General features: G+C 36.1%; 1 protein-coding gene and 1 long non-coding RNA gene across 2 annotated transcripts in view; one reads left to right on the top strand and one right to left on the bottom strand.

The window, feature by feature from the left end:
• The window catches only part of LOC124271454 (T-box transcription factor TBX2b-like), a 107,895-nt gene extending 104,385 nt beyond the window's left edge, over nt 1–3,510 (bottom strand). Inside the window, exon 1 of the mRNA XM_046706609.1 lies at nt 3,379–3,510. Within this exon, the coding sequence (XP_046562565.1) occupies nt 3,379–3,431 (53 nt within the window). The 5' untranslated portion in view covers nt 3,432–3,510. The remainder of the gene's footprint in view (nt 1–3,378) is intronic.
• The window catches only part of LOC124271455, a 55,377-nt gene continuing 31,582 nt past the window's right edge, over nt 2,762–26,556 (top strand). The window contains exon 1 of the long non-coding RNA XR_006897041.1: nt 2,762–3,174. This is a non-coding gene — a long non-coding RNA (uncharacterized LOC124271455). The remainder of the gene's footprint in view (nt 3,175–26,556) is intronic.

Genomic DNA, 26,556 nt, shown 5'->3' on the forward strand with positions numbered 1-26,556 from the left:
TTGTATTGTGTAATTGTCTGTTTTGTAGGTGTGTGTAACGGTAATTTTCATATGTTAGTGTTTTGTATTCTGTAATTGTCTGTTTTGTAGGCATATATAAAGGTTATTTTCATATGCTAGAGTTTTGTATTGTGTAATTGTCTGTTTTGTAGGTATATATAACGGTTATTTTCATATGTTAGTGTTTTGTATTGTGTAATTGTCTGTTTTGTAGGTATATATAACGGTTATTTTCATATGTTAGTGTTTTGTATTGTGTAATTGTCTGTTTTGTAGGTTTGTGTAACAGTTATTTTCATATGTTAGTGTTTTGTATCATGTAATTGTCTGTTTTGTAGGTTTGTGTAACGGTTATTTTCATATGTTAGTGTTTTGTATTGTGTAATTGTCTGTTTTGTAGGTGTGTTACGGTTATTTTCATATGTTAGTGTTTTGTATCATGTAATTGTCTGTTTTGTAGGTTTGTGTAACAGTTTATTTTCATATGTTAGTGTTTTGTATTGTGTAATTGTCTGTTTTGTAGGTGTGTGTAACGGTTATTTTCATATGTTAGTGTTTTGTATTGTGTAACTGTCTGTTTTGTAGGTATATATAACGGTTATTTTCATATGTTAGTGTTTTGTATCATGTAATTGTCTGTTTTGTAGGTGTGTATAACAGTTTTCGTTCATAGTAATTGTTTTGCACTGTACTATCTATTCTGTTTCTTTCTACGTCGTCATAAGAGCGAAATATTCTCCAGCGCGACGTTAAACCCAATTTCACCTCACCTCACCTCTGTTTCTTTCTCAGGTATGTACCACAGTTGAGTTTCATAGTGTGGGTATTGCACTATCTGGTATTTTGGGAGTATGTATAACTGTTTACTTTCATAGCAGCTGTTTTGCACAATATTTTTGTTGTTTTGTAGGTTTACTTTCACTTCACGCGTTTCGCAGTATCTATTATTTTGTTGTGGAGGTATGAAAACACCGTACCTTCATATTATGTGTTTTAAGTGGTCCAATATTTTGTCACCTTCACTGGGCCTCCATCCCCCTCCCCGGGAATCTGTTTTGCCGGATTCTCGAGACGTTTTGCATCATATTGAACCGTTGAAGTGTTCTGCAACCCAGTAGCTGTATATAATTACAGATTATACATACTAATTGTTAAAATGCCTGACGATGTTAAAATGTACACAAACTTTAACTGTACACTTCAATAATCGGATATCTGAAGGAATGCCCACGACACTTCAATTGATTTTTTCATGCAGAAAATATTTTTCCTACCTGGAAATTTGTGTGTTGAATTAAAAAAAATATGCATAAATCAGAGAATGTCATTTGAAATACCACGACATTATGTAAAGGAGCTGTGTTTGTGTCCATAGCTAAGATGCACACATGGGTATTACATTTTGATGTCGCTATCTTAGTATTTCACGGTGATAGTAGATTTGGATTTGGGTCATAATGAACATCTTCGGGTTTCAAGCATAATTGTTTGTTGCGGTCATGTCCAAAGAAAAGGCCAAGATTTGCCGACATTTACAAAGGCAACATTGTTCCTGGCTGTAACATTGTGAACCCGTAGCGCCCACTGGTCAAGTATTCAGTCAGTGGTCATGTTTAGATAACCACGATTTGACCTGGCAGAATAAAGGAATATGACATAAAAGTATAATCCGGGCTTACTGAACTACTATTTTACCACGATAACAACGAAATGTGTCAATAGGGCATATTAAACTATCCAAGCAACTCGTAATGATATAGGATATATCTACGCCTCTAATAAAATAGTGGAATTGAGACGGTGAGGCATGATAAAATTATTTCCTCTGCAGAAAGACATAAGAAGGAGGTATATCGTTCAGGATGTCTGAATCTTAAATGTAATTTAATTATAAAAAAATATTATAATACAAAAATAATTATTATTATTTAACATAGGTCAGCACGTATAACTTTGAAAAATATATCACTTGGTTATGTTCCAAACAATATGATCAGCATAGCGTCACTGCAGGCGTGAAACACGTCTTCTTTAGAAAAGTATCCCTATTCATAACGAACAGCATCGTTATTCATAACAAACAGCATCCCTATTCACAACAAACAGCAACCAGCTGTGCTCATACAGATTATATCATTTGAAAATTTCAAATGGGAACTTCACCACAAATTGACGACTGCGTCATAGCATGAAGCGTTTAGTAGTGACTATTTTCACGAAAGATTCATTTTGAAAACAATTATAAACATTAAACATAAAATATTTTCGCAGTCCAGAGAAATATACCATCACCAATAAAACAAAGAGTTAAAACAATACGAGTCAATTTAACTGACCAAAATGCCACTAAAATAGTAATCAAAACATTATGAAAAAGAAAAAGTATTATTGAGAACAGAAATCTACTTTAAATGTTCATATTTTGAACAGTGCAGAATCCAATCACCTCGCATCAAACCAATGAAATTGACAACTATATAAAATATTTAGCTATTCAGGACGCATGATTAGCAAAGACATTATCACATATGACTGCACAGTAACAACATGTTGTGCTCATTTCAACACAAACATGCAAATTATGCACGAATGCTTGTCAAAACTACATCCTTTTTATAAACGCATTTCGTTATCTTTCAGAGCGATTATTTCGCAATTACTGTTCCACGAGGGAAATGTACTAGATCTACCTATAGGAACAGACAGTGGTATAATTGTGCACGGATTCTATCAAATTTATACCTATCTACTCGAGTGTGACTGGGGAACACAGTGCAGTCTATTTCAAATCAGTCTTACGTCAATTTCAAATCTACGACTCGTGGCATAGCTATATCAAAGTCGACGATGTCAATTTCACTGATATGTATCATGTATATTTCACATTAGTTTCACGAGCTAACATGCTCATTGTTTTTCTTTCATGATGTACATAGCAAAAAATATGACTTATTCCTTGTTGCAAATTCTTCCTTTGACTGAACACGATAATGGAAACATATGAATGTTTTCGACAGGTGCTGTCGCTTACCAGGACCTTTTTGTGTGTTTATAAAAACCATGAATTGCATTGTTATAGAAAACGAAGTTTGTTGTAAACATTTCGCCTCAGCGGATCGCTACAGTGATAGGACTTGCTATGGATTAACAAGACCCCCTTCCAGTTTGTTCGTGGTAAGTATGCATTTTATTGTATAAAACACCACATCTTTTAAATTGACATCAACGATAATTTTGTTACAACAAATCGACCAGGAACTGCGACATATTTCAAACATACTGTTGTAATGATTGCATAACTTCATCAATAAAGATACATCATTAAGTTGTTTGTATATTGTACTACATAAAAACACATTATTAACAAGATCTACTGACCGGTACCATGGAAGATTGCGGAGCCCATTCGGCCAGTCAAGCGACCAATCCATTCTCAGTTGTCGTCTGCTCGCAAAGATCTCGTCTGCTTCAGCGCGTGCGCTCGTGCCGCGTGATACCAGCGTCTAACCTCACGCGCTAACCTGTTCCATTGATGACGTAGAGGCATTGAATCGGGCCAATAAAAAGCAAGTTTTCTTGGATTACATTTGCCCGAAATTCGAAAGTGATTCCTCAAGACTGTAAAAGAGTCGCCACATGAGACTTTAAGGGGCGTAGGAGACAGACTTATTGAGAAAGGCAACAAAGAAAGGTTTACCGATAACAAGACAATATATCACAGAGCGGAGCTTTATTCGTGACGGAGAACATTCCATTCTGCTTTGAAGTTTGTATTGCCATCATTACAGGTATAATTCGACTCCCAATTATCGTAGTAGGTACACACTTGGGTCATTTTAATTAGAAATTTTCGACTCCGTTTGTTCCAATAATTACTCTTTTAAGCCTCGTAGTATGTGACTTGTCTAACACTTGATGTACAAGACAACGGAAGGATTTGTAACAGATGATAAACTGATCAGGTAGCTTTCATCTGAATGCATCGTTAAAATCGAAATTGATTCACTGTATCTTTAAAAGAAGGTATATCATCATTCAGTTTTTTAACCATTGGCATCACGAGCACACGAATTTTATTAACATAGTATGGTGCCGTGTCGTTTTTTGTGCTTTAAGTGATTTAAATACATGCTTTTAACATTAGTATAACAATAATAGTATATGTTAATTACAAAGTTGCAAGTTCAAATAAGAGTTATTTCCCTTGATGTAAGCTGTACTAAGTCGTCATCAGTTGCCTTCACTGAAGACATAGTTGTGCACATGTATTGGTCTACAAATGATGTCAATTTATGCAACAAAATTTAACATTAGATTGGATCGAAAATGAACATAGCTTATCTATGAAAAAAGAGTGAGTGAGTATGGTTTTCAGCCGCTTTTAGCAATATTCCAGCAATATGGGCTTCACACATTGTACCCGTGTGGGGAATCGAACCTGGGTCTTCGGCGTGACGAGCGAACGCTTTAACCACAAGGCTACCTACCCCACCGCCCCTATGAAACGAAGATCACTGTTAATCCGCACAATAGTTTTTCAATTCAACAGTCGGGATTAACAAAGTTCCGTTTAATTATTTGCAACTGTATTTCCCTAGGAAATCGTCGGAATTTCAAGATTTCCACTAAACGGAGTCCGTACAAATAGGGTGTTGTATTTGTATATTTCAGCTTACTGTGTGATTGTTTATACCTGAACTGATATGTCATCAATTTTATGACACATCATTGGCAGTGAATTACATGTCATTGAAAAAAAGACATATCTGTGGAGTCAGCATAAATGAGCAAGCGTATTGAACTTACCACACGGAGAGAGATTGACTGAAGCATGAAAGAAGGATTCTCTGAAGACAAGTTAAAGAGAGTGAAAAAAACAATTACATTATTAATTAAATGATAATACTGAAAATCACCGTGTCAGTAGTTCAATTAAAACACAAGGTTTTTATTTTGCCAATAGATATATTTCACACTGACATAGTACATCACTGAGAACTATAACTATCTGTAACCTAATCCAAACAAATATAACTAGAAGACAATCTAATCTATTACTGCCAAGTTACAGATTTAAATAGCCTTGACCTTGAAACCAGCAGGAGTCCTCGATATTGTTTCAGGATCTGCAGAATATACGTTGCTATTATTGTTATTATACTTCTTATATCTATAATAACATCAGCAACATGTATACATATGAAAGTGGAAACAATTGTTTCTTTCTGCCATTATAATTAAGTTTAATCTTAAGACATATATACTATTTTTAGAATGAACACATAAACAAGAAATGTGTAACTTTCGTAGTGTTCTAAGTTAACCACAATGAGCCCAATCGAACTTGGTCATTTTAATATCAATCACGGTCTTGAAATTGTAAATGCTACGAGAGCATTCATACATGCATTTGACGTTAATCTCTCGGCGTTGGCATTGTTGGTAATGTATTCAGTCTTCAGTGTACATCGCAACCCTATTTCCTTGTTAAGACCTTTGATAAAAGTAATTATCACCGGACATTAAAGGACAAGCAACAAAAAGTTGGCGTGGAGAAATAAGAACGAAACTGACCACCACCATCCTCCATATTTTGCCGGTTACATATTTAAACCTACAACACCCAGTCTCATCATTTCTATATCTTGTCAAGTCCCTGGTTTGAAGTGACCAGGTTGGACATTGACAAACTTGTGGTCAAGACCACTAATTCTACCTTTGACGAAGCCATATTCAAAGTGATGTCAGGTCGAGATGGGATCAAGTAGATTAATAGGTACAAAGTGCCAAAGTCTGTTATTTTCAGTGATGAAAATATTCAATAACTCCCCTAAGAGTGTGATCTTTCCATTGTTTCTAAATATTTTGCGAAAGGAACATCTATAGACTGATAATTTCTGTTGCCTTTGGGTATTTTGGGTGTTTTTTTTCCATACATTTGAGCTGATCTTAAATAACCATCTATGTTTATCCAAAGACTTCTTAGGTTTATCATGATACCACTATCATGGATCCATTTAACACGATCAGTATCCATTCCGTTTGTTGTTCAGTTTAATCCGTCTATACGTTTTTGTTGCTTGTTTTTTTACCAACCATCCCCCAGTTGTGAATTCACGGGAGCTTAATAACTTGTGTTGTGAGAGTTGCACGCAAGGTCTAAGAATGACTCGCCTCTGTGGGTCGCCCATCCGCCATGTTTATTGTTAATGGATTACAAAGTTCGCATACAAGTTATCTTAAAACAGACGTCGTATTGTGTTCAACCCAATTCCGAGCAACACTAATTGCTCAAGCTGGGGACAGGATAGAGACAAATGTTCTCAGTGCCGTCTGTTTCATCTGCGACGCACTCAAAGCGAGGCTGAGCCACCATCCGGGCAACCTTGCTCAACAGACGTGAGAACCGGCCACAGCAAGCCGCCATTTTGTCAACAGCCGGGGGCACTTATTGACAATGTTTCCTAAACATACTATCCAAATTGTTTCTTTTCTCAAGGTATTCGCCGATCCTTCACGTGTCTGAAGGGTACCAAAGCCAGTCGGTCGGTTGGCAATACCGCTCAGGCACCAAGATTACCTCGAACGTTGACGATTTATTGATTAACCGCCTTGAAGCCGTTATTGATGTTTATCCAATAGTGGACTCGAAGAACATTATCAATTATGTTGCACGCGCGCTGTTCGGGTGTGTGTAAAAGTGCAATGATAGCGGAAAATAAATGGTCGCAAATGAAAATCAGCGGCTGATCCCCTTTGACGCCGAAAGACTTCGGTGATATTGAAAAGCTGGATTAAGAATATAATGGAAAGGAATTTGATGACTTTCACAATTGTTCTGGTGATATTGGGTTTAAGTCAGTGCTTTGAAATCTGTTACTAGAAAGGTATGAGGGTTTCACTGAGTAACACTAATCTGAATGCGGATGTTCAGGTATATCATTTCAACGAAGATGATTTGAGGGAAAAGAGCTTTTGAGAAAAAATGAAATAACTTTTGAAAACAAGATTTAATCTCCTTGAAACATCATGACTAGGGCCTGACTACTTGCAATGGAAATGCAGTTAACTGTTCTCACTAAGTTTGTCGTGGTGAGGCCGATTTCGACCTTCTTTGAGCCATCAAGCATATGTAGATTTGTTGTTCATAGTTCGAGACAAAATAGTGTTAATTGTAGGTCCTGCTGATAACGGTTGAGACGGGGTGGTGCCTTAAAGGATTTCGTTACATAGCAATGTTTCACTGTGAAGATAAACTATACTTTGACTCCTTGGATCATGTTTTTTAAAGGGAACCATTGAGCGATATGCAAATGTTGACAGACCTACAGTATCACGTGATCTACATAATTGATCAGATATCTAATTCTGCACAGCATACTAATTCTGAATTAGGGAACAACCCCGATATTCCGTGAGGTGTATGAGGTGGGGTATTTTTTGTGTGTTTGTTTTTATTTGTTTTGTATTTGTATTATTGTTGTTTTGGTTTTAGGGGTGCTTTTGGGGGAGGGTGAAGGGTATTGGTGGAGCCCCGCCAGGTTCGGACTAACGCATGGAAATTCTCGATAGTCAGTACATATTCGTAGTCGGACCATACAATCAAGTGGATGGCAGCATGAGAAGTGAGCTAGTGAATCGAGCAGAACTAGAATGTTTAATTGGGAGCTATTGTATGATAGTTTGACATATACCATGAATCATATGTAGGACAAGCAATAAATTCTTGAAAAGCACTTAACAGAAGGTCATCCGAACGATTCCTTTTTCTGTATACATGTATGTTCGAAATTCTTCTTACATGAGACGTAGAAACGAAACGTAATGTCTTACATATTGACGGGTAAATTCCAATAACTGTGACACAATGACAACATTGGATGGCGCATACAGCGTGTACAGCACAAGCTGAAAACAAACCAACTACACGGAAAGGGCAACAGAGTTCCAAAATAATTTAATTAATACGTCCAGCTAGACAAACAGAAGACTGGACGCCTGGACGTTCGTGTTAGCGATGCTTGAAACATCCCTTTAATAGTTTAATGGACATAACTTAATTAAGGAAAACAGACAAATCTCAACGGAATTTAATGTGAGGATGTAAGGGTGTATGTGTGTTAACAACGCACGTTATGTCTGGGATTAGACTAACAACTCGTTCTGAAATGAACATATTTTACAGAAAAAAGGCTTAAAGTGAAAAAAAACCCAACCAAATATAATAAAATGGAGCCCTGAGACTTTCTTCATTTTCAGAAATCTTGCCACATTTTCTAGACTTGCGTGGGATTTCTTGAATATATTTGCTTCAGGGTCTGTATGACAGACTATGTCTGGGATGTGAGGGGGTACATAGATGTGTTGCTTACAAGCATCCCCATATAACACAGGCACGTATTTTCATCGCACCTATATTATGCTAAACAGAATGAGATTGTGAAAAACAGTGTTGTGATATATGACATACATTATTGTGTTCCTATTATTTCATTACGATGTAAAGCGTTAACCCTTGTTTTGTTTAGATCAATAATTCGTTACTAAACTTATACCATTGCTTTGTTTTCATCTATATTGCTGTATTGGATATAAAACTGTTGTTTTGTTTTCGTATATATTACGCTATTTAACATAAACTTTTGTTTTGTTTTGGTCTACAATAATCTATTGACCATAAACCTTTGTTTGGCTTCCATCTATATAACTATGTACATGTATAGCATAAACTCTTGCTTTGCTTGCAGCTGTATAACTATGTATAGCATAAACTCTTGCTTTGCTTGCAGCTTTATAACTATGTATAGCATAAACTCTTGTTTTGCTTGCATCTGTATAACTATGTATAGCATGAACTCTTGTTTTGCTTGCATCTGTATAACTATGTATAGCATGAACTCTTGTTTTGCTTGCATCTGTATAACTATGTATAGCATAAACTCTTGTTTTGCTTGCATCTGTATAACTATGTAACTATGTATAGCATGTAAACTCTTGTAAAATCTTGTTTTTGCATCTGTATAACTCTGTATAGCAAAGCCTCTTGCTTTACTTGCATCTATATAACAATGTATAGATTAAACTCTTGTTTTGCTTGCAGCAGTATAACTATGTATAGCATAAACTCTTGCTTTGCTTGCATCTGTATAACTATGTATAGTATGAACTCTTGTTTTGCTTGCAGCAGTATAACTATGTATAGCATAAACTCATGCTTTACTTGCATCTGTATAACTATGTGTAGCATAAACTCTTGCTTTGCTTGCATCTGTATAACTATGTGTAGCATAAACTCTTGTTTTGCTTGCATCTGTATAACTATGTATAGCATAAACTCATGCTTTGCTTGCAGCTGTATAACTACGTATAGCATACACTCTTGCTTTGCTTGCAGCTGTATAACTATGTATAGCATAAAATCTTGTTTTGCTTGCATCTGTATAACTCTGTATAGCAAAGCCTCTTGCTTTACTTGCATCTATATAACAATGTATAGATTAAACTCTTGTTTTGCTTGCAGCAGTATAACTATGTATAGCATAAACTCTTGCTTTGCTTGCATCTGTATAACTATGTATAGTATGAACTCTTGTTTTGCTTGCAGCAGTATAACTATGTATAGCATAAACTCATGCTTTACTTGCATCTGTATAACTATGTGTAGCATAAACTCTTGCTTTGCTTGCAGCTGTATAACTATGTGTAGCATAAACTCTTGTTTTGCTTGCATCTGTATAACACTATGTATAGCATACGCTCTTGCTTTGCTTGCAGCTGTATAACTACGTATAGCATAAACTCTTGCTTTGCTTGCAGCTGTATAACTATGTATAGCATAAACTCTTGCTTTGCTTGCAGCTGTATAACTATGTATAGCATAAACTCTTGCTTTACTTGCATCTGTATAACTATGTATAGCATACACTCTTGTTTTGCTTGCATCTGTATAACTATGTATAGCATACACTCTTGATTTGCTTGCAGCTGTATAACTATGTATGGCATAAACTCTTGCTTTGCTTGCAGCTGTATAACTCTGTATAGCAAAGCCTCTTGCTTTACTTGCATCTATATAACTATGTATAGCATACACTCTTGTTTTGCTTGCAGCTGTATAACTATGTATAGCATAAAGTCTTGTTTACTTGCAGCTTTATAACTATATATAGCATAAACTCTTGCTTTGATTGCAGCTGTATAAGTATGTATAGCATAAACTCTTGCTTTGCTTGCAGCTGTATAACTATGTATAACATACACTCTTGCTTTGCTTGCAGCTGTATAACTATGTATAGCATACACTCTTGCTTTGCTTGCAGCTGTATAACTATGTATAGCATAAACTCTTGCTTTGCTTGCAGCTGTATAACTATGTATAGCATAAACTCTTGCTTTACTTGCAGCTGTATAACTATGTATAGCATAAACCGTTGTTTCGGTTTCATCTCCATTACTATATATAACATTAACTATATACGATATATGACATAAACCTTCGTTTTGTTTTCAACTATATTAGTATGTTTAAACCACCACTTTGTCTTGTTCATTTATATTACGACATGTAACATAACTCCTTGTTTTGTTTGCATGAATACTTCAATATATAACAAAAAAAACCTCTAGCTTTGTCTCACTATATATTACGATATGTCACACATGAGCGTTCGTTTGTGAGAGATTCATCTACATGACGATATATGTAGCTTTAAATCTTCTTTTGTTTTCAATTACGATATGTAACTAAAACCTCTGTTTTGGTTTCAACTATATTATGCAGTTGAACATAAACCTTTGTTTTGTTTTCTCCTATATTAAGGTGTTTGTAGCTTAAACCTTTCTTTTCATTTCATTTATATTCCGATATGTAGCATAAACCTTTGGTTTGTTTTCACTGCATTATGATGTCTAACAAAAACATGTTTTGCTTTCGTTCATATTACCATGCATAAGAATAAATAGAAGTTATGTTGTTTATGTTGTCAAATAACATGTATTTTCATCGAGTGGTCTGACAAAGTTGATATGTTTACGAGTGTTCACGAGTGAACATATCAACTTTGTCAGACCACGAGTTTATAAATGATCGAGACATCGATTAAGTCTGCATAACTCTTTAATCAGAAAGTAGTTGAAGGCAAAAGTGATATTCTACTCAGTGAAAATACCATTTTTATTTTCACCAATATTTACAGTATTTTACCCTTAAGAGTATAATAAAACGTGTTTACTTTCATCTATATCAGGATATCAACGTAATCCCCTGTTATATTTTCTTTTCATTACGATTACATATGTTACAATGTATAACAAAACACCTTGTTTGGCTTTCACAAATATTACGATATGTAACACAAACCTTTGTTTGCTTACATCCTTTTTTCCATATGTAACATAAGCCGTCGTTCTGTTTTCATCTACATTACGACATATAACACGAACCGTTCTTTCCTTCACACCACTGTGACAAATTACAACACGTGATACTTAATATTTAAATTACGATATATAATATGAATTTATGTCTTTACTGCATCTATCTTGTTACGTGGTCTTGCATTCATATTTCGGTACATAATGTGAAGATGTGTTTCCCTTGTGTCGACAGTACCATATGTATGGCACAATGTTGTGTTTCCTTTATACTGTATTCATGAACAGGTGGTTCCTTGATATCTATATTACTAGATTTGCAATGAAAAGGTGGTTCCTTGATTCTAGGATCTATATTACCAGATTTGCCATGAACAGGTGTTTCTTTGATATCTGTATTACTAGATTTGCCGTGAACAGGTGGGTTTTTTATACTAGTATCTGTATTACTAGATTTGCCATGAACAGGTGTTTCTTTGATCTGTATTACTAGATTTGCAATGAACAGGTGGTTCCTTGATTCTAGTATCTATATTACCAGATTTGCCATGAACAGGTGTTTCTTTGATATCTGTATTACTAGATTTGCCGTGAACAGGTGGGTTTTTTATACTAGTATCTATATTACAAGATTTGCCATGAACAGGTGTTTCTTTGATCTGTATTACTAGATTTGCAATGAACAGGTGGTTCCTTGATTCTAGTATCTATATTACCAGATTTGCCATGAACAGGTGTTTCTTTGATATCTGTATTACTAGATTTGCCATGAACAGGTGGGTTTTTTATACTAGTATCTATATTACAAGATTTCCCATGAACAGGTGTTTCTTTGATATCTGTATTACTAGATTTGCCATGAACAAGTGTTTCTTTGATAGTAGTATCTATATTACTAGATTTGCCATGAACAGGAGTTTCTTTGATATCTGTATTACTAGATTTGCCATGAACAGGTGTTTCTTTGATAGTAGTATCTATATTACTAGATTTGCCATGAACAGGAGCTTCTTTGATATCTGTATTACTAGATTTGCCATGAACAGGTGTTTCCTTGATAGTAGTATCTATATTACTAGATTTGCCATGAACAGGTGTTTCCTTGATAGTAGTATCTATATTACTAGATTTGCCATGAACAGGTGTTTCCTTGATAGTAGTATCTATAGTACTAGATTTGCCATGAACAGGTGTTTCTTTGATATCTATATTACTAGATTTGCCATGACCAGGTGTTTCCTTGATATCTATATTTCAAGATTTGCCATGACCAGGTGTTTCCTTGATATCTGTATTTATTGCTAGATTTGCCATGAACAGGTGTTTCCTTGATATCTATATTTATTACTAGATTTGCCATGAACAGGTGTTTCCTTGATATCTGTATTACTAGATTTGCCATAAACAGGTGTTTCCTTGATATCTACATTACTAGATTTGCCATGATCAGATGTTTCCGGTGTGTCGTCAATACGACAGACTGGACGAAGAGGTGTTTCTTCACATCTTTGTTACGATGCTAGTGTATGACGTTTACAGGATGTCCTTTGTTACGACTTATAACATGAGCTCCTGTTTCCCTTGCAACTATACTATGATATATAACTTCAGTGTCAGTGAGCAAACCACTCTTGTACATCAGCAGAAACAGATAGCACAGAACGCAAAATATGAATGTATCACTGAAATCAGTGATGATACCAGGCGTTCGCATGCTTTCTTGTTATATCTGCGCCTATATTACGATATGACACACGCACTTTTATTTCCATTACACCTATATGAAACACGAACTCTAATTTCAGTTGCATCTTTATGCAAAAATATGAAACATAAAGTTTAATTTCAATTGCACTTATATGAAACACGAAGTCTAATTTCTATTGCACCTATATGAAACACGAACTCTTAATTTCTATTGCACCTATGTAAACAATATGAAACATGAACTCTTATTTCCATTGCAGCTATATCCAAAATATGAAACGCGATCTCTTATTTCCAACTCTTGTTTACATTTCATCTATATGCAAAATGTGAAACACGAACTTATTTCCACTATACCTGTATAAAAAAGTATGAAACATGCACTTTTATTTCCATTACAGCTATATGAAACACAAACTCTTATTTTCACGGCATCTATATTTAAATCATGAAATACGAACTCTTGTCTCCATTGCATCAATATGGAAAATAAGAAACAAGAACTCCATTGCACCTGTAAAATATATATATATATAAACCTATGAAACACGTACTCTTATGTTCATTGCACCTGTGCTATATGTACTCTTATTTACTTTGAATCTCTTTTATGTCATGAACGCTTTTTGTCAGTGGTAACGATACTTCCCCATGGTCTGCATATTAATACTCCTGCAAGGATATATACGTACGATCTGAGGCATACTTCTCGAGCGTCTTGTACAAATGCATGAATACTGCATTTGTACTGCTTGTTAGAGTTTTCAACATAGGAAAGAGATTCGGATCTACGTGCGTGACAGTGTCTATCAATGCTCAGTCAGTATGTCATTCCGATCTGAGCTATGAGTATTCCAAAAGACACAATACGTAAGTATTACATAATAATTATCAAAGCAGATTCGCCAGCGTGGAACACAGTGTCACTACGATCGAACATTCCCGGCATAGTTTCGCTTATGGACATCTTGGTGTTTAAATGATCACTATAGGGATACGCCTGAGCATATTAATGTCTTTAAATGATTAATCATTTCTTTGATATGAGATGCTTATAGCGTTTCACTGAACAGCCGTCATCCCTCGAAAACCAATCTTCGAGTGCTCACTTGTATAGCATTAGCTCTAAATGTGATACGTCGTGTTTTGAAAGTTACCCACACTGACTTTTGAGTGAACCTTAAATACGCCTTTACCTTGATTGTTTGCATGCAATATTCATATTTGTCTTTCAAATATTATTATTCAGTTGGGAAAGTGACTGAGCATTAGGTTAAACATATCTCAAATGAGACGATGAATATTTCATAACATTATTTAAAGAGGCATCAGAGATAATGTATTCGTGCAATTAGTGGCACAATAATATTCTTGACATATTTCGCATTTTCTCATTTGTCTTGTTAACAAAACGTACGTGAAACGCAATACTTCAGATGTTGCCAGCAGTCGCAAATGCGATGCAATTTCGGTCTGCCTGCTGAAAAGGATACACGTTAACTTGACAAATTGGAAACGTAATTAGCCGGGGTAGTCATCCGTCTTTGCAATAATTGCAAATCCCATCTCACCTGACTGTTTCCTCAGCCACCAAAACATCAAAATGCCAAATGTATCAGAGTTCAAAATTAATTATTTAAATCAGTTTTCCCTCAAATGTATGTGTACAGACTTTTTCTTTAAGGAGGATATTTCCGTATTTTTGTTTTTAATTATAACAAAGTTTTCCGCTTGGTTCGTATGATTTATATATCATGTCCTTTTTGTCCTGGAAACTTTCGTATGCATTCACGGCGAACACTTGATATCCCTGTTCAGTTGTTTTTCATCTAATTTCCTATCATTACAACATTATCATTACGCTATATCAATATTACAATTCTGCTGACATTCAAACAGTTTTCCTTTCTATGGAAACTCTCTATTGTTCAGTTTTATATATGTGTGGTTAAACATACGATTATTTATGCTGATCAATTTTGATTCCTTCTTCTGAGACAATTCTGAACTGCATTTGCGAAAAACCTTCTCGTGGCTTAATCCATATCACTTTGATAAATGAGCATCTAAACTAGGTGTTATTTGACAGATATTATTGTAAAACCATTATAAATCGAGTACATATTTGAGATAGACAGTACAAGAACTTGATATAATGTTGCGGTAATGTACCGTATTTCTCTCTTCTTTCAGAAATAAACACGCTTTCAGCACATCGCCCTGGCGAACGCCTGCGTTGCTCGCATTGATTGCTAACCACAACATCATGATTTACATTTATTAGGAAGATGATAAAAGGCATGTTTTATTTACTTTTAAAACAACAATTTTGTTAGGGGAATAACGATCGCCGTGAATGCATAATCAATTCATTATAATGTATCATTACTCAATGGCGATACTGGAGAGATAAGAGAATCACAATTTCCGCAGATTACGTTTTACAGTGTTTCTTCAACATGGGCACTTAGTAAACTTTTGTGTGGATGTATTTTATGAGCCAATAAATTGATCGTGTCTTCCAGGTCTTAATTTACAAGCCCAACTCTTATAGGCCAATCTGACAGCAAATTCAATTTATACTGGAAACTGACGTCGGAACCTTGTTGCGGAGTATCTTCGACGACGCAACAGAAACCGTAGATTAGTCCTGGATTAAAAGACAAGTCGAAGTAAATGAACTGTAATTGATAAAGTGCATGGACTTAGGATAGAAGGGGCCTGTATCGAAAAGGGTTTGAACATTTTCTAAAGCCCAATTTCAAGAACTGTCCAGTATCCAAAGCAACGACAGTGAAGCCTCCGCCATATTGAAAGGCTTGATCGCTTGACAAACAAGGGTTTGTGGAAGCCAGGGGACCGTTGGCGCGGGGACGGAGACGGCCTTTGAAACATCGGCAGTTCGTAGACGCCGTCGTGAAAAGGGAGGATAAGACGTGGCGTGAAAACTGGCGTTTACGGCGGGTCGGGTGCAATATGGACGACGTTTACGCGTCTCCAAGATTCCAAACGTGTGCAGATGGGGCTGGTCGTGAAAGGGGTATCTTTCGTTGCTGATCTTTACCATTATATGCAATAATCCCCCGCCAAGTATTTACCATACCCGACATCCCTCACGCGTCTTGTTGCCCAGTCCCCTCCCGAAAGCTCTCTTCCCCCACCCACAGGTGCAACAACAAAGGTTCTCATAACCGGGATTGTGAAAATATAAAGTCACACAGTTGATATAACCAAATGACATTATTTTTAATACGTTTTAAGGAATACTTAATTTTTAAACCTGATGATGAACTATTTGCGGACATGCATTCAAATATAAGTCAAGGAGTTAGGTGAGGATTGTTAACTTTTTCATTTTTGTTTTCAAAAAGTACACATTACATAGAATATCATAATTCCTGTCATGCTACCTGTCATTCAACTAAGCCGGAAATAGCAATCAGCTGTGCACAGATCGATGTTTTGGTCCAATGTACCGGTGATTAAGTTAAAAAACTATCCGAAAATATAACATCAAAGAATTTCTGTACCATTATCAGAATAATTTATATGTCAAGCAGTTATTCTAACTGAGATCTTATATATTGCTATCGTATAAGTATAATGCATCTTTCTAAACATATTTAGCATAATAATTAGCATTGCTAAGCACTTTGGGTTACCTGGCTGGATACATTTTACGTAGGAGACAGTTTGACAAGTCACCGCTGACTTCCCGCGGTACGTGCCACTTTGATTGTAAAAGCAAAATGTTGACAATTAATTGTAAAATATGACTTCAATGAGTCAATAACGCGGGTCTCGGGGTCAGTGGATGACAAGGCTGTAATCTGTTCGTGATTGCTGAGAAAAAATGTGAAATTGGTGCTATCGCGGTAGGCGCGAAAAACGGACCCTCACGAATGTGGTAAGCGGACGTTGTATGGAATGAGGTAATGCCATTTCACACACGGTTTCTCCGTTGTTATTGTAAACAGCTTTAATGAATGAAAATGGGATTGAATTTAATCAAATAAAATGTGTTTTCTGACATCATACATTCTCGGATGGCGGTGTTTATCCGCGCAATTACGCGGTGTGTTGCATCATAGCAAACGTTGTAAGTACTCGGCTGATGATCGACATGTCTTTATGATAAAGTTATAACGATGTTTCGCTGTTCATCTATTATTATTGAAGAAAACCCTGCATGTTTTAAACATCTGAAAAAACATGGATATGTACGATAAACACTGTTAATTGCAATCCGCACTGAATTTCACTCGTTTACAACGTGATTAACCAGATCTCAACAGCGGATTTTTTTATGTGCTATTTTCGATGACGTGAATATGTGTGATGACTGGACAACTCTTTTTATGGGAGCCACGGATTACCCCGCGGTTTAACCGAATCCGTGGTATCGCGAAGAGCGTTATTGCGAGGGATGACTGTTCATCAAAACCAAACTATTAGCTCGAAAACAGAAGCGTTCATCAAGTGCATTATATTTTTGTATTGGTGATTTTTACTTTAAAACTCTTTATTGTTTGTACATGATATTTGATGAAAAGTCAAATCGACTTTGTCCGAAAAGACTCTGGTAGACTAGATGTCGTCATTACTCGTCTCAAAAGGCTTATAAAACAAAATTTAGTATCATTTTGGTCGAAGGCAGTTATTATCCATCCCTTAATAATACCGATACCGAACATTCCTAAACGAATTTGTTTACATAGCATCGTTACACATCTATAAAAGCCATACATTTGTAAACTGAGTGTTCCTTCCCAGTCTTTGAAGTCACCGGATTCTTAATTTGTGAGGCCGCTCGAGATACATAGTGGCTTCATATCGGATAAATTAACCAAACCTGAAGCGTATGATCCACGCACAACAATCCTGCATCTAGTAAATAGCATAGTTAAATCCTGTAAGAACTGTTTCCCAGTCCAAAGGCACTTCAAAGTCTGTTTAATGCCCAATAATAGTTCTTTTGCTGTTTTAAGCTTCCGATAGTTTATTAAGTATGCTGGAGGTTAAGAACATATTAGCATAGTTAAATGGCGCAGGCTGGGCGTCTATTTCAAATTAGTCACATAAATCAATTTCAGTCAAATCAAATATTTTAAGATGACAGCTGAGGCATAGAATCCGTTGCAATGCTCGTCACGTTTATCTCATATTATTCCATTGACAACGAATTGCGTTTTGTTAACATGTCAAACAAAACATTAATTTTCATCACATAATTGTGGTTTTATTGTTGTCATTTCTTACAAGTCAAGGGTCTCTATATTTGTAATGTTTGACGTTTCAATACTGCTGAACCATAAATATGTTTATCATCTGGATATGTATAGTGTATATATATTTACATACAGTGTATATAGGAGGTTTACTAATATACTGTTACAAACGTACTGTCCTTGCCTTGAACTTTATATGCTGTTGTAAAGGATTGAAGTAAGTCAATACAGCCAATTATGCCTACTTACGTGGCGTGCTTGTCTGTGTGGAGATATGTATATTTCAATAAGTACGGATATCATTACAATGAACACATTCACGAAATGCATTCATTTCTGACCCCAAACTTCTTGGGACGCCGTATGTGAATATTTCTATGATTCCAATAATACTGAATTGCCCTCAAAGATAATCAACATATGCTGTAAAGTGTAGGCGTCCTTGCTGTCATCGGAATCCAGATAACACCTTTTGGTTTAATCAAACCCTTCTTTCTTTTGAGGCATCCAAAACAGTAATCCGCACAACTGCCACGTTGTTACAAACTTTCAAAATTAAAAGTTCTCAATATTGAGGCTTTCCGCGCTATTGAAGTTAGCCCCAACAGCTGCTCAGCAACACATCAAAGGAAGTTCGTCCAATTCAGCTTCACCAGGGACGTGCAAAAGACCGACTTCGGCCCAAAATTTGGTATTAGTGGCGTCTGCAGTAAGTCCTAGTATTCTTCCCAAATCCTTTGTCAGTGGCATTCAATTCTACCCCTCGGCAATCTACAAAAACATGACTCTAATATTTGAGGTTCTTGCTCTGCAAACAAAATGGCGGCATGTTACGGGTAGATTGTCGGATTTGGGCCCCGAACACTCACCGGTGTATCAACGTGAGTAAATGAAGAGATAAAGAGTTGCGACCAGTCGGCATGATGACTTGATGTGATGTTTGCAAGCATGTTTACCTTATTTGCCACACAACAAGTGACTTTTCAGATATCTGACATCGTTATGCTTTGATGGTGTTGCAGTTTTGGTAGGATTAAAATTCTAGCATGTATCTTACTTTGGTTTTCTTGGGTTAAAAATACCTTGGCTTCGTGGATTTGTTCCAGCTGTTTGTAAACTAAGATGTGTGTGTTTCGTTATGTGACCCTGTGTCATCATTAGTAGATTTATGCTGCCAATGATTGTCACTCCACTCTCTCGTCAACCATCCTTTAAAGATTGCCACAAAGACCTTTGATGTTCCGTGCATGACCCCATGTCGGATTCTGGTGGTAAATAAGAGTACAGAACACCTACATATACTAGTACATGTATTGGGCAAATATTCAAAAGGTCATGATGGCGTCATTCAATCCCTGCACTATTTCTATAAATATTTCAATGTCCAATACGGACGGAATGAAACTGTTGGGCAAACAAATGAACCATTGAGAACAGGATTTATTTCAAAATTACAATAGTTATCATAACGTTTCTTGGCTTCAAACAAATGCCGAAACACTACACCAGAAAACACAACCATACCCTATCAAATTTATCACCGTTAAAGGGCAATTTCGTGTTTGTTTTATTTTAGCCATGATTTGCACACAAGTTTGTTTACATTATAACCAGGTGGGATTATCTATTCTTTTCTGACATATGTAAAATGTTTTACCCCCTGCACTTCTTTTCTTGAAACAAAAACTATTCATGCTTTCATAAACGCTGTTTTTTTCTGCTCTATAAACCATGCCTCTTGTCATTACAAAAAGATAGTGAAGAGGTTAAAGGATATTATTGATATTTTTGGCAACATTTCACACATAAATGACGTCTAATACGACCAGTATATGTTCAGCTAGCAGCGTATATCTTTCAGTTCAGAAACTCATATGAAAATAATTCATCTTATACGCTTAATAATTGTAATGCATCTACCGTTGCAAACCAATTTCAAGATGACATATTCATGCCAAGCATCAAATCACCAACGGTGTATCCAATTCAATTAACATGCATGCTTATCCAAGCTATTTCTATACAGTATCCATTTTTCTTTGAACGCAATATTTTACCATCTTGGTTTATCTATTTAAGAATTCAGTCTTAGCACAATATGGTACACTGCTATTGGCTGCCACACCGTGCGCCCTATGCACACGTGTCCTTCGTTCTTAATGTAATGAGTTAGTATTAGTATGGAAAATAATTAACGAAGGTGCATTCGACACAACAAAATATCTTTTACAATAAAAGATTTCATATTAAATTTATTTGTTGCAATTAGTCATTATGAAATTTTATTCCTAGTTAAATTGGTTTGTGACAAATTAAATAACTAAAAATATTTTAATAGTTTTTCAACTCGATTTTTCGTTTTGGTCTTATTGAAAAGTGTGTGTGGTAAATGTATCCCTTATGTGTGGACATTATAACCCCCGAAAAAAAATAATCTGACAGCTAATTTCTTAATGTATGTACATGTAACGCAAGATGTAGAATGTAATGTGAATTATTAAATTCCATTTTAACTTCGTGGAAGAAGTGGATACAAATACAAGTCACGGCAGAGAAAGGCCGAAACCCGAACCAAGGAAAACTCTTTCACAAATCGTTACAAAATCACGAACATTCAGGACTTATAAAAACAACAAACAGCCTTCATGGCCAAAGCCCAAAATATGGCGCTTGCGGTCTGACGTCATCGCGGCTCCCCAAAGACGGCGTTCAGCACCGAACGCCAAAACTCGCCAACGATTTTCAGTGCCTGTTTTCACTTTGGCATGCACGGTACATTTTCGTGTGTAAAATCAAACATCCCTGTACCCCAGTTCCCCAAGAATTCACACATATGCCCAAGATAACTCCCAGGATCGATCACACCCGAACGGAACCTTAGGGGATAGGATCGTTGAGAACAGCGGCGCTGCTCTAAGGGACACTGCGATCAATTCAAGTCTGCCTCACCTAAACAGTGTTACCTTCGAGTGCAAATAAACCGTCGTGTGCCGGTCAATAATCGTCACTGTTCTCTACCAACTTTGGGTCACGTTTTAGCAAATATACGACAATGCCACAGCATCCGCTACAACGTGCTCAGAGATAAAGGACGCTGTCAGATTAGCGAGACTTTGCCATGTAACGAATTCCGACCTCTTCTATTGATACGTCTTTTGTTAGAGCAGTCTGTTTGACTTTACCCGTATGCATCCATTTCTTCATCAACGATACCTGCTTGACAGGTTGCTATAGACACATCACGCTCTTCCATTACACCCGTGTAATTCAGGGTGTTTAAGAAGCGCCCCACGAGACCCCTTGTATATGGGCTAGATCGGGGTAGCCTTTGAGTCTCCCTGCAAATCCAGCACCAAATCACTTTGGGTCAAAGTCTAAGACTCTTCTATTGTTGCGACCTGAAAAGTTTCCAAAACAGCGAGAGTTTTCAAGACTTTCTGGCGATGCTGGGACAATGGTGTAGATCCAGCCCCAACCTGGAGCAGTTTCACATGGGAACGACACATTTCAATATGTTTGCGAAGTGACGTGTAACGAACATATCAACATATACCTGAACAGACACAGATTACACGTTTGGTAGAGAGACAAGGAGAATATTCAGAAGGGATAGTTAATGTTGATATATATTGTCTTTGAATGGCATTTAAAGTGATAAACATAAAGAGAAGAGTTTTATGGATGTCAACTTCTTTATTATGAGGAACACAGCGTTTTCGGAGTATATCCTTACATCCTTCACCATTCACCTGATGAAGGAGTGAGGAAAAACTCAATTTCGTTTGGAAAGAAACATCCACATTTTGAACCTCCAAATAAATTTCAAAGACAGATCCTACCAAATGAATATCAACAGAGATTAAAACCGCCGCCAAATGCAAACCTGTTCACAATGTCCCTTCTACCACCTGATCATCACCTGATGAAGGAGTAAGGATATACTCCGAAACGTTGTGTTCCTCATAAAAAAGAAGTTGACATCCATAAAACTCTCTTCCTTATGTGTATCACTTCTAAATGCCATTCAAAGACAAGATATATCTCTTCCTTGATACATCTTACAGAATCACAACTTCGAAAGTTGGATCATTTAGAATTAGGAACTAAGAAACTCTTTTTCACTCGTATGACACTAAATATATTTCGAGCTATCAATGGTTCCAGACAAGATGAGAACAGATAATCACCGACCGACAAGATTCTGCTCTGCCTTAATTTTACTTAAATCTACCACGAGCTAGCTAAAATTTAATTTATAATAATGTATAAATATTAATGGGGGGAATTTATATGAATTTACAAGGAAAATGTTATTATGTCGTGACGAGCGAAACCGAGTTCTTCTTAGCACGTTTCAATGTCTTGGCTGTCTCAGCGGACATTAACGTAGACGGTGGGCAAGGCAAAACTGATTTTTAGTGATTATATAATTTCCATTGCTAATTTGAGATTGTATGCCACGGATTCTCTTTCGGCGGATCATCGCGACTGGTTATATTCCCTGGCGTTGACATTTCATAGTTGATGCTACCGGTTATGAAACAAACTAACGCTCATGAAAGACACCGCGTTGAGGAAGAAACATCCACATTCTGAACCTCCAAATAAATTTCAAAGAAAGTTCCAACCAAACGAATATCAACAGAGCTTAAAACCGCCGCCCAAATGCAAACCTGCTCACGCTTACACAATGTCCGCTCTACCACCCTCCCTCCCAACCCGCCTCCTTTTCCCCTCCCCCTGCCCTGTCCCCCAACAATACATATGTTTGTCCACCTCTGGTATTGCCTTCATGAAGCCGTCGGTGGCGTTTTCAGCTAACGATCTTTACGAACAATTACAGAACGGTGGATTAAACGAAACATGATATTTCCTGTAACCGGGGATTGTTGTTATACAGGTGAGTTGTATGTCGTACAGTTTGAGGAAGTAATTGTTCATGATTTAGTGTTATTGTGTTTGATCAATTTGACCAAATAAGAACAAAGTCGATTGTTTCGCAGATGTTGTTTTATTGTGCGTTCATCTAAACAAATTGTGGAGACGTCGATGGTTATTATTTAAAACCAACCTAACAATTTTACCTGATATTACTGAATATCATTGAATTCAGTGGTCCGTTAATATTATGCTTTAATTCTTATCATTCTTAATAATTCCTCAATTAAGATTTATGTTTTTATAATATATGACGCCAGATATACAAACAAGAGAACACTACGCATGAAATATAATTTACGCTTGTATTTCAAGTTAAGAAACATCGTATTTACGTCAGACCAAATTAGCAATGAATTTCTATTATATTTTAGGTACTAACCGCCAGTTCATAAAAATGAGAATTTCGAAGTAATTACTGAAAACATAACTGATCACAGTGAAAAGCTATTTCGTGGATTATTGAAACTCATTTTCCTCAGGAACAGCTATACCATTGTACAAAGAATTAACTTTAACGAGTACATTTAGTTTATCCATGCAAGACTAACATAATTTATCTGAAGAAGTTATTATTTCGAAATTCTGTAACATTGTTTACATAATCAGCATATAAATTACATAATAACTAATTTTTAAATCTACTTTCATTTATATTTTATTTCAGAATTTTGCAACCAAGTTTTGCTTAAAACCCAACATGTACATTATATTATGTTATATATACATGAAAATATTTCATATGTCCTTGATAAGTTGCATATAGTACATGATCGTTAAATTATATTGCAAGTTATATAACAACGATTTTATCTAAACTTAGAAATTAAATATTGTATTGATAATAAGTAAAGTAAGAGACAGTTTAGGGCAACGTGTCTTATTAGAAAAGGGCAGATATCATAATGATCCACGAGAAAATAGAGTGTGTATGTTTGTGATTTAGGGGTGATAGAAGATGAGTATCATTTTATATTAATCTGTCCGTATTTTCACAATTTAAGAATGTTATATATCTCCCCCACCCCACCCCATTTTACCGCATCAATCACTGTGAATATGAATTAAGGTTATTGTTGAAAAGCAACAAATCTACAAATTGTTAAAAGCTATCATTATACATCTATCATGGGTTCAACAATAGAAAGTTTGTTTTAAATACCATGTGACTGTACACACTTGTATTGTACTATATGCCTGTGGCCTCTTCAGTACCCTGAATAAACAAAATTGAAATAATAAGTAAAGTAAGAGACAGTCTACGGTAACATGTCTTATTAGCAGTTTTTATTCAAATGTCAATTCCAAGATAATTGTATTACTCGTCAGTCGCAGTGCATCAGTTGACTTAATTCTGTTTGCAATTGATTGTATACACCGTATTTTCAATGTTGGTTATAAAATCTTAAAAGAACTTAACTAATATTTGAAATTACAAGCGACGGAAACCCTTTCTTTTGTCACAAGATATCTCAGCTAGACGCATAGTTGATTGCACGGTTCCGACTGTTTTATGAGCATGTGTTTTGGAAGCACTATCAAATTGCGATGATACAATAAAAACGTAAATGTATCCGGAATTTCGACAAAATTTCTTCTACAGATTCAATGTACTTTAAATGTGTAATTAGTGGTAAGGCGCGATTTGTAGTTGATTTGAATACAGTTGAAGATGAAGAAACAATGATGTCGAGAAACTTCTGGCTAATTTTTATCACCACATTTTACGCAAAATACAATAGTTTATACATGTGTCTCATGAATGGGTCTACTTACTTGGTTTTAGGCAAAACCTTAAAACAGTAACAACAATAAGGAATATGGATGGATGGAAAACTTATCACTTACATGTTCTGCATTAAAATAACGAATTGTTGTGTATGGTACTACAAGCATATTTATTATTTTGTGAAAATGTTTTGAGTCGCGCGGTTATGAAGTTCTTCCCGTGGGGGGCACAAAAATAATCATAGTAATAATGATCATCTATTTGCCACGTTGGTATTTCATTGTTACATATGTTTTAGACTCTAGATCGTTGCGGGTATTCTGTGAATCAAACGCGCTAACTGGTACGATTCAATTCACTTTTACTTTCACAATGAAACTACTTTAAAATTGAGACATAAAAGTGGCACATTTATTTTGAACGATTTTCTCAAGATGCGCAACTCCAAAAACATTGTTTCAATGTAAAACTGGTGTTGTAAATTTTGTTTGATGAGAAAATAGTGAAAGTTTTCTTGTGCCACGCTCTAGTCGTGTACTACAAAACCAGGATGGAAGTGTTGGTTCAATAGAGCAAATTTCGGTGTCATTTGAACACATAGCCAACGAACAAGGGCGATGTCGTAATTCTCAAAAATATTACGGCTTAAAAACAACGTTTACAGCACATAGTGGGTATGAGCACACCGCTGTTTATAGTCACATCTGTGGTGACAGAGATCACATTGGTCTGTTTCATACATTTCCTGACACCTATAGAGTTAATGAAAACGAAAGTTGCCTTGCAGTAACATCAGTGACGACATTTTCTTATTCTTTCATCGGCAATGACTTCTGACAAATTGTGTAATATGAGTAAACATCAATTAAGCCAACAATTTACCAACAAAACACGTGGATGAGCGATTCTAAATGTCAATGCCACGTTTCTCTACACATTACCCACACTAAATGACTTTGATGCAGGTTACCGTCACACACTTTTAGGATATAAATGGTCGTTACGAAACTCAAGCACTAGATTAAAAACGACTAATTATCCACTTTAATCACCTTTCTTTGAGGAAGACAGAGTTGAATAAAAAAAATTCGAAATAAGCGTATTGATTATTATTGAAACAACGCAGAAACACCATGTGGTGTGTCTCACATTATCCATATCTCCATTGCACATTAAGCAGATATTTGTGTAGATCTAATCAATTATACCACTGGCTTTCGTGAGCATCTGACGTACAAGTGACAGCGAGAGTGAAACTAACATTATTGCTAGCAGGCACCTGTCATCCCGGGCCAAAAACCTCACTCCAAGCTCGTTTTATCACACGCTAAATGACGTTCCTACTTTTCGAATCTACTCTGACGTCGGCCTTGACGTTGGCAGTTCTCGTTAACGCGTGCGTTTAGTCTCGCGAGAGCGACGGTTCTCGCGAACAGAACCATTATACCGATGAACCAGTGGAGCCTCCTCGTTACCTTATGAACGACGGTAATTATTTAATTAAGGCGAGGTTGTTTCTATATCGCATTGCCAACTCACAGCATGCCACGACATACCAGAAATTTATGATGCAATTTCGGG

Source organism: Haliotis rubra, unplaced genomic scaffold, assembly GCF_003918875.1.
Source record: "Haliotis rubra isolate DU_JTF1 unplaced genomic scaffold, ASM391887v1 Scf160, whole genome shotgun sequence".
In the NCBI taxonomy this organism is placed as follows: Eukaryota; Metazoa; Mollusca; class Gastropoda; order Lepetellida; family Haliotidae; genus Haliotis; species Haliotis rubra.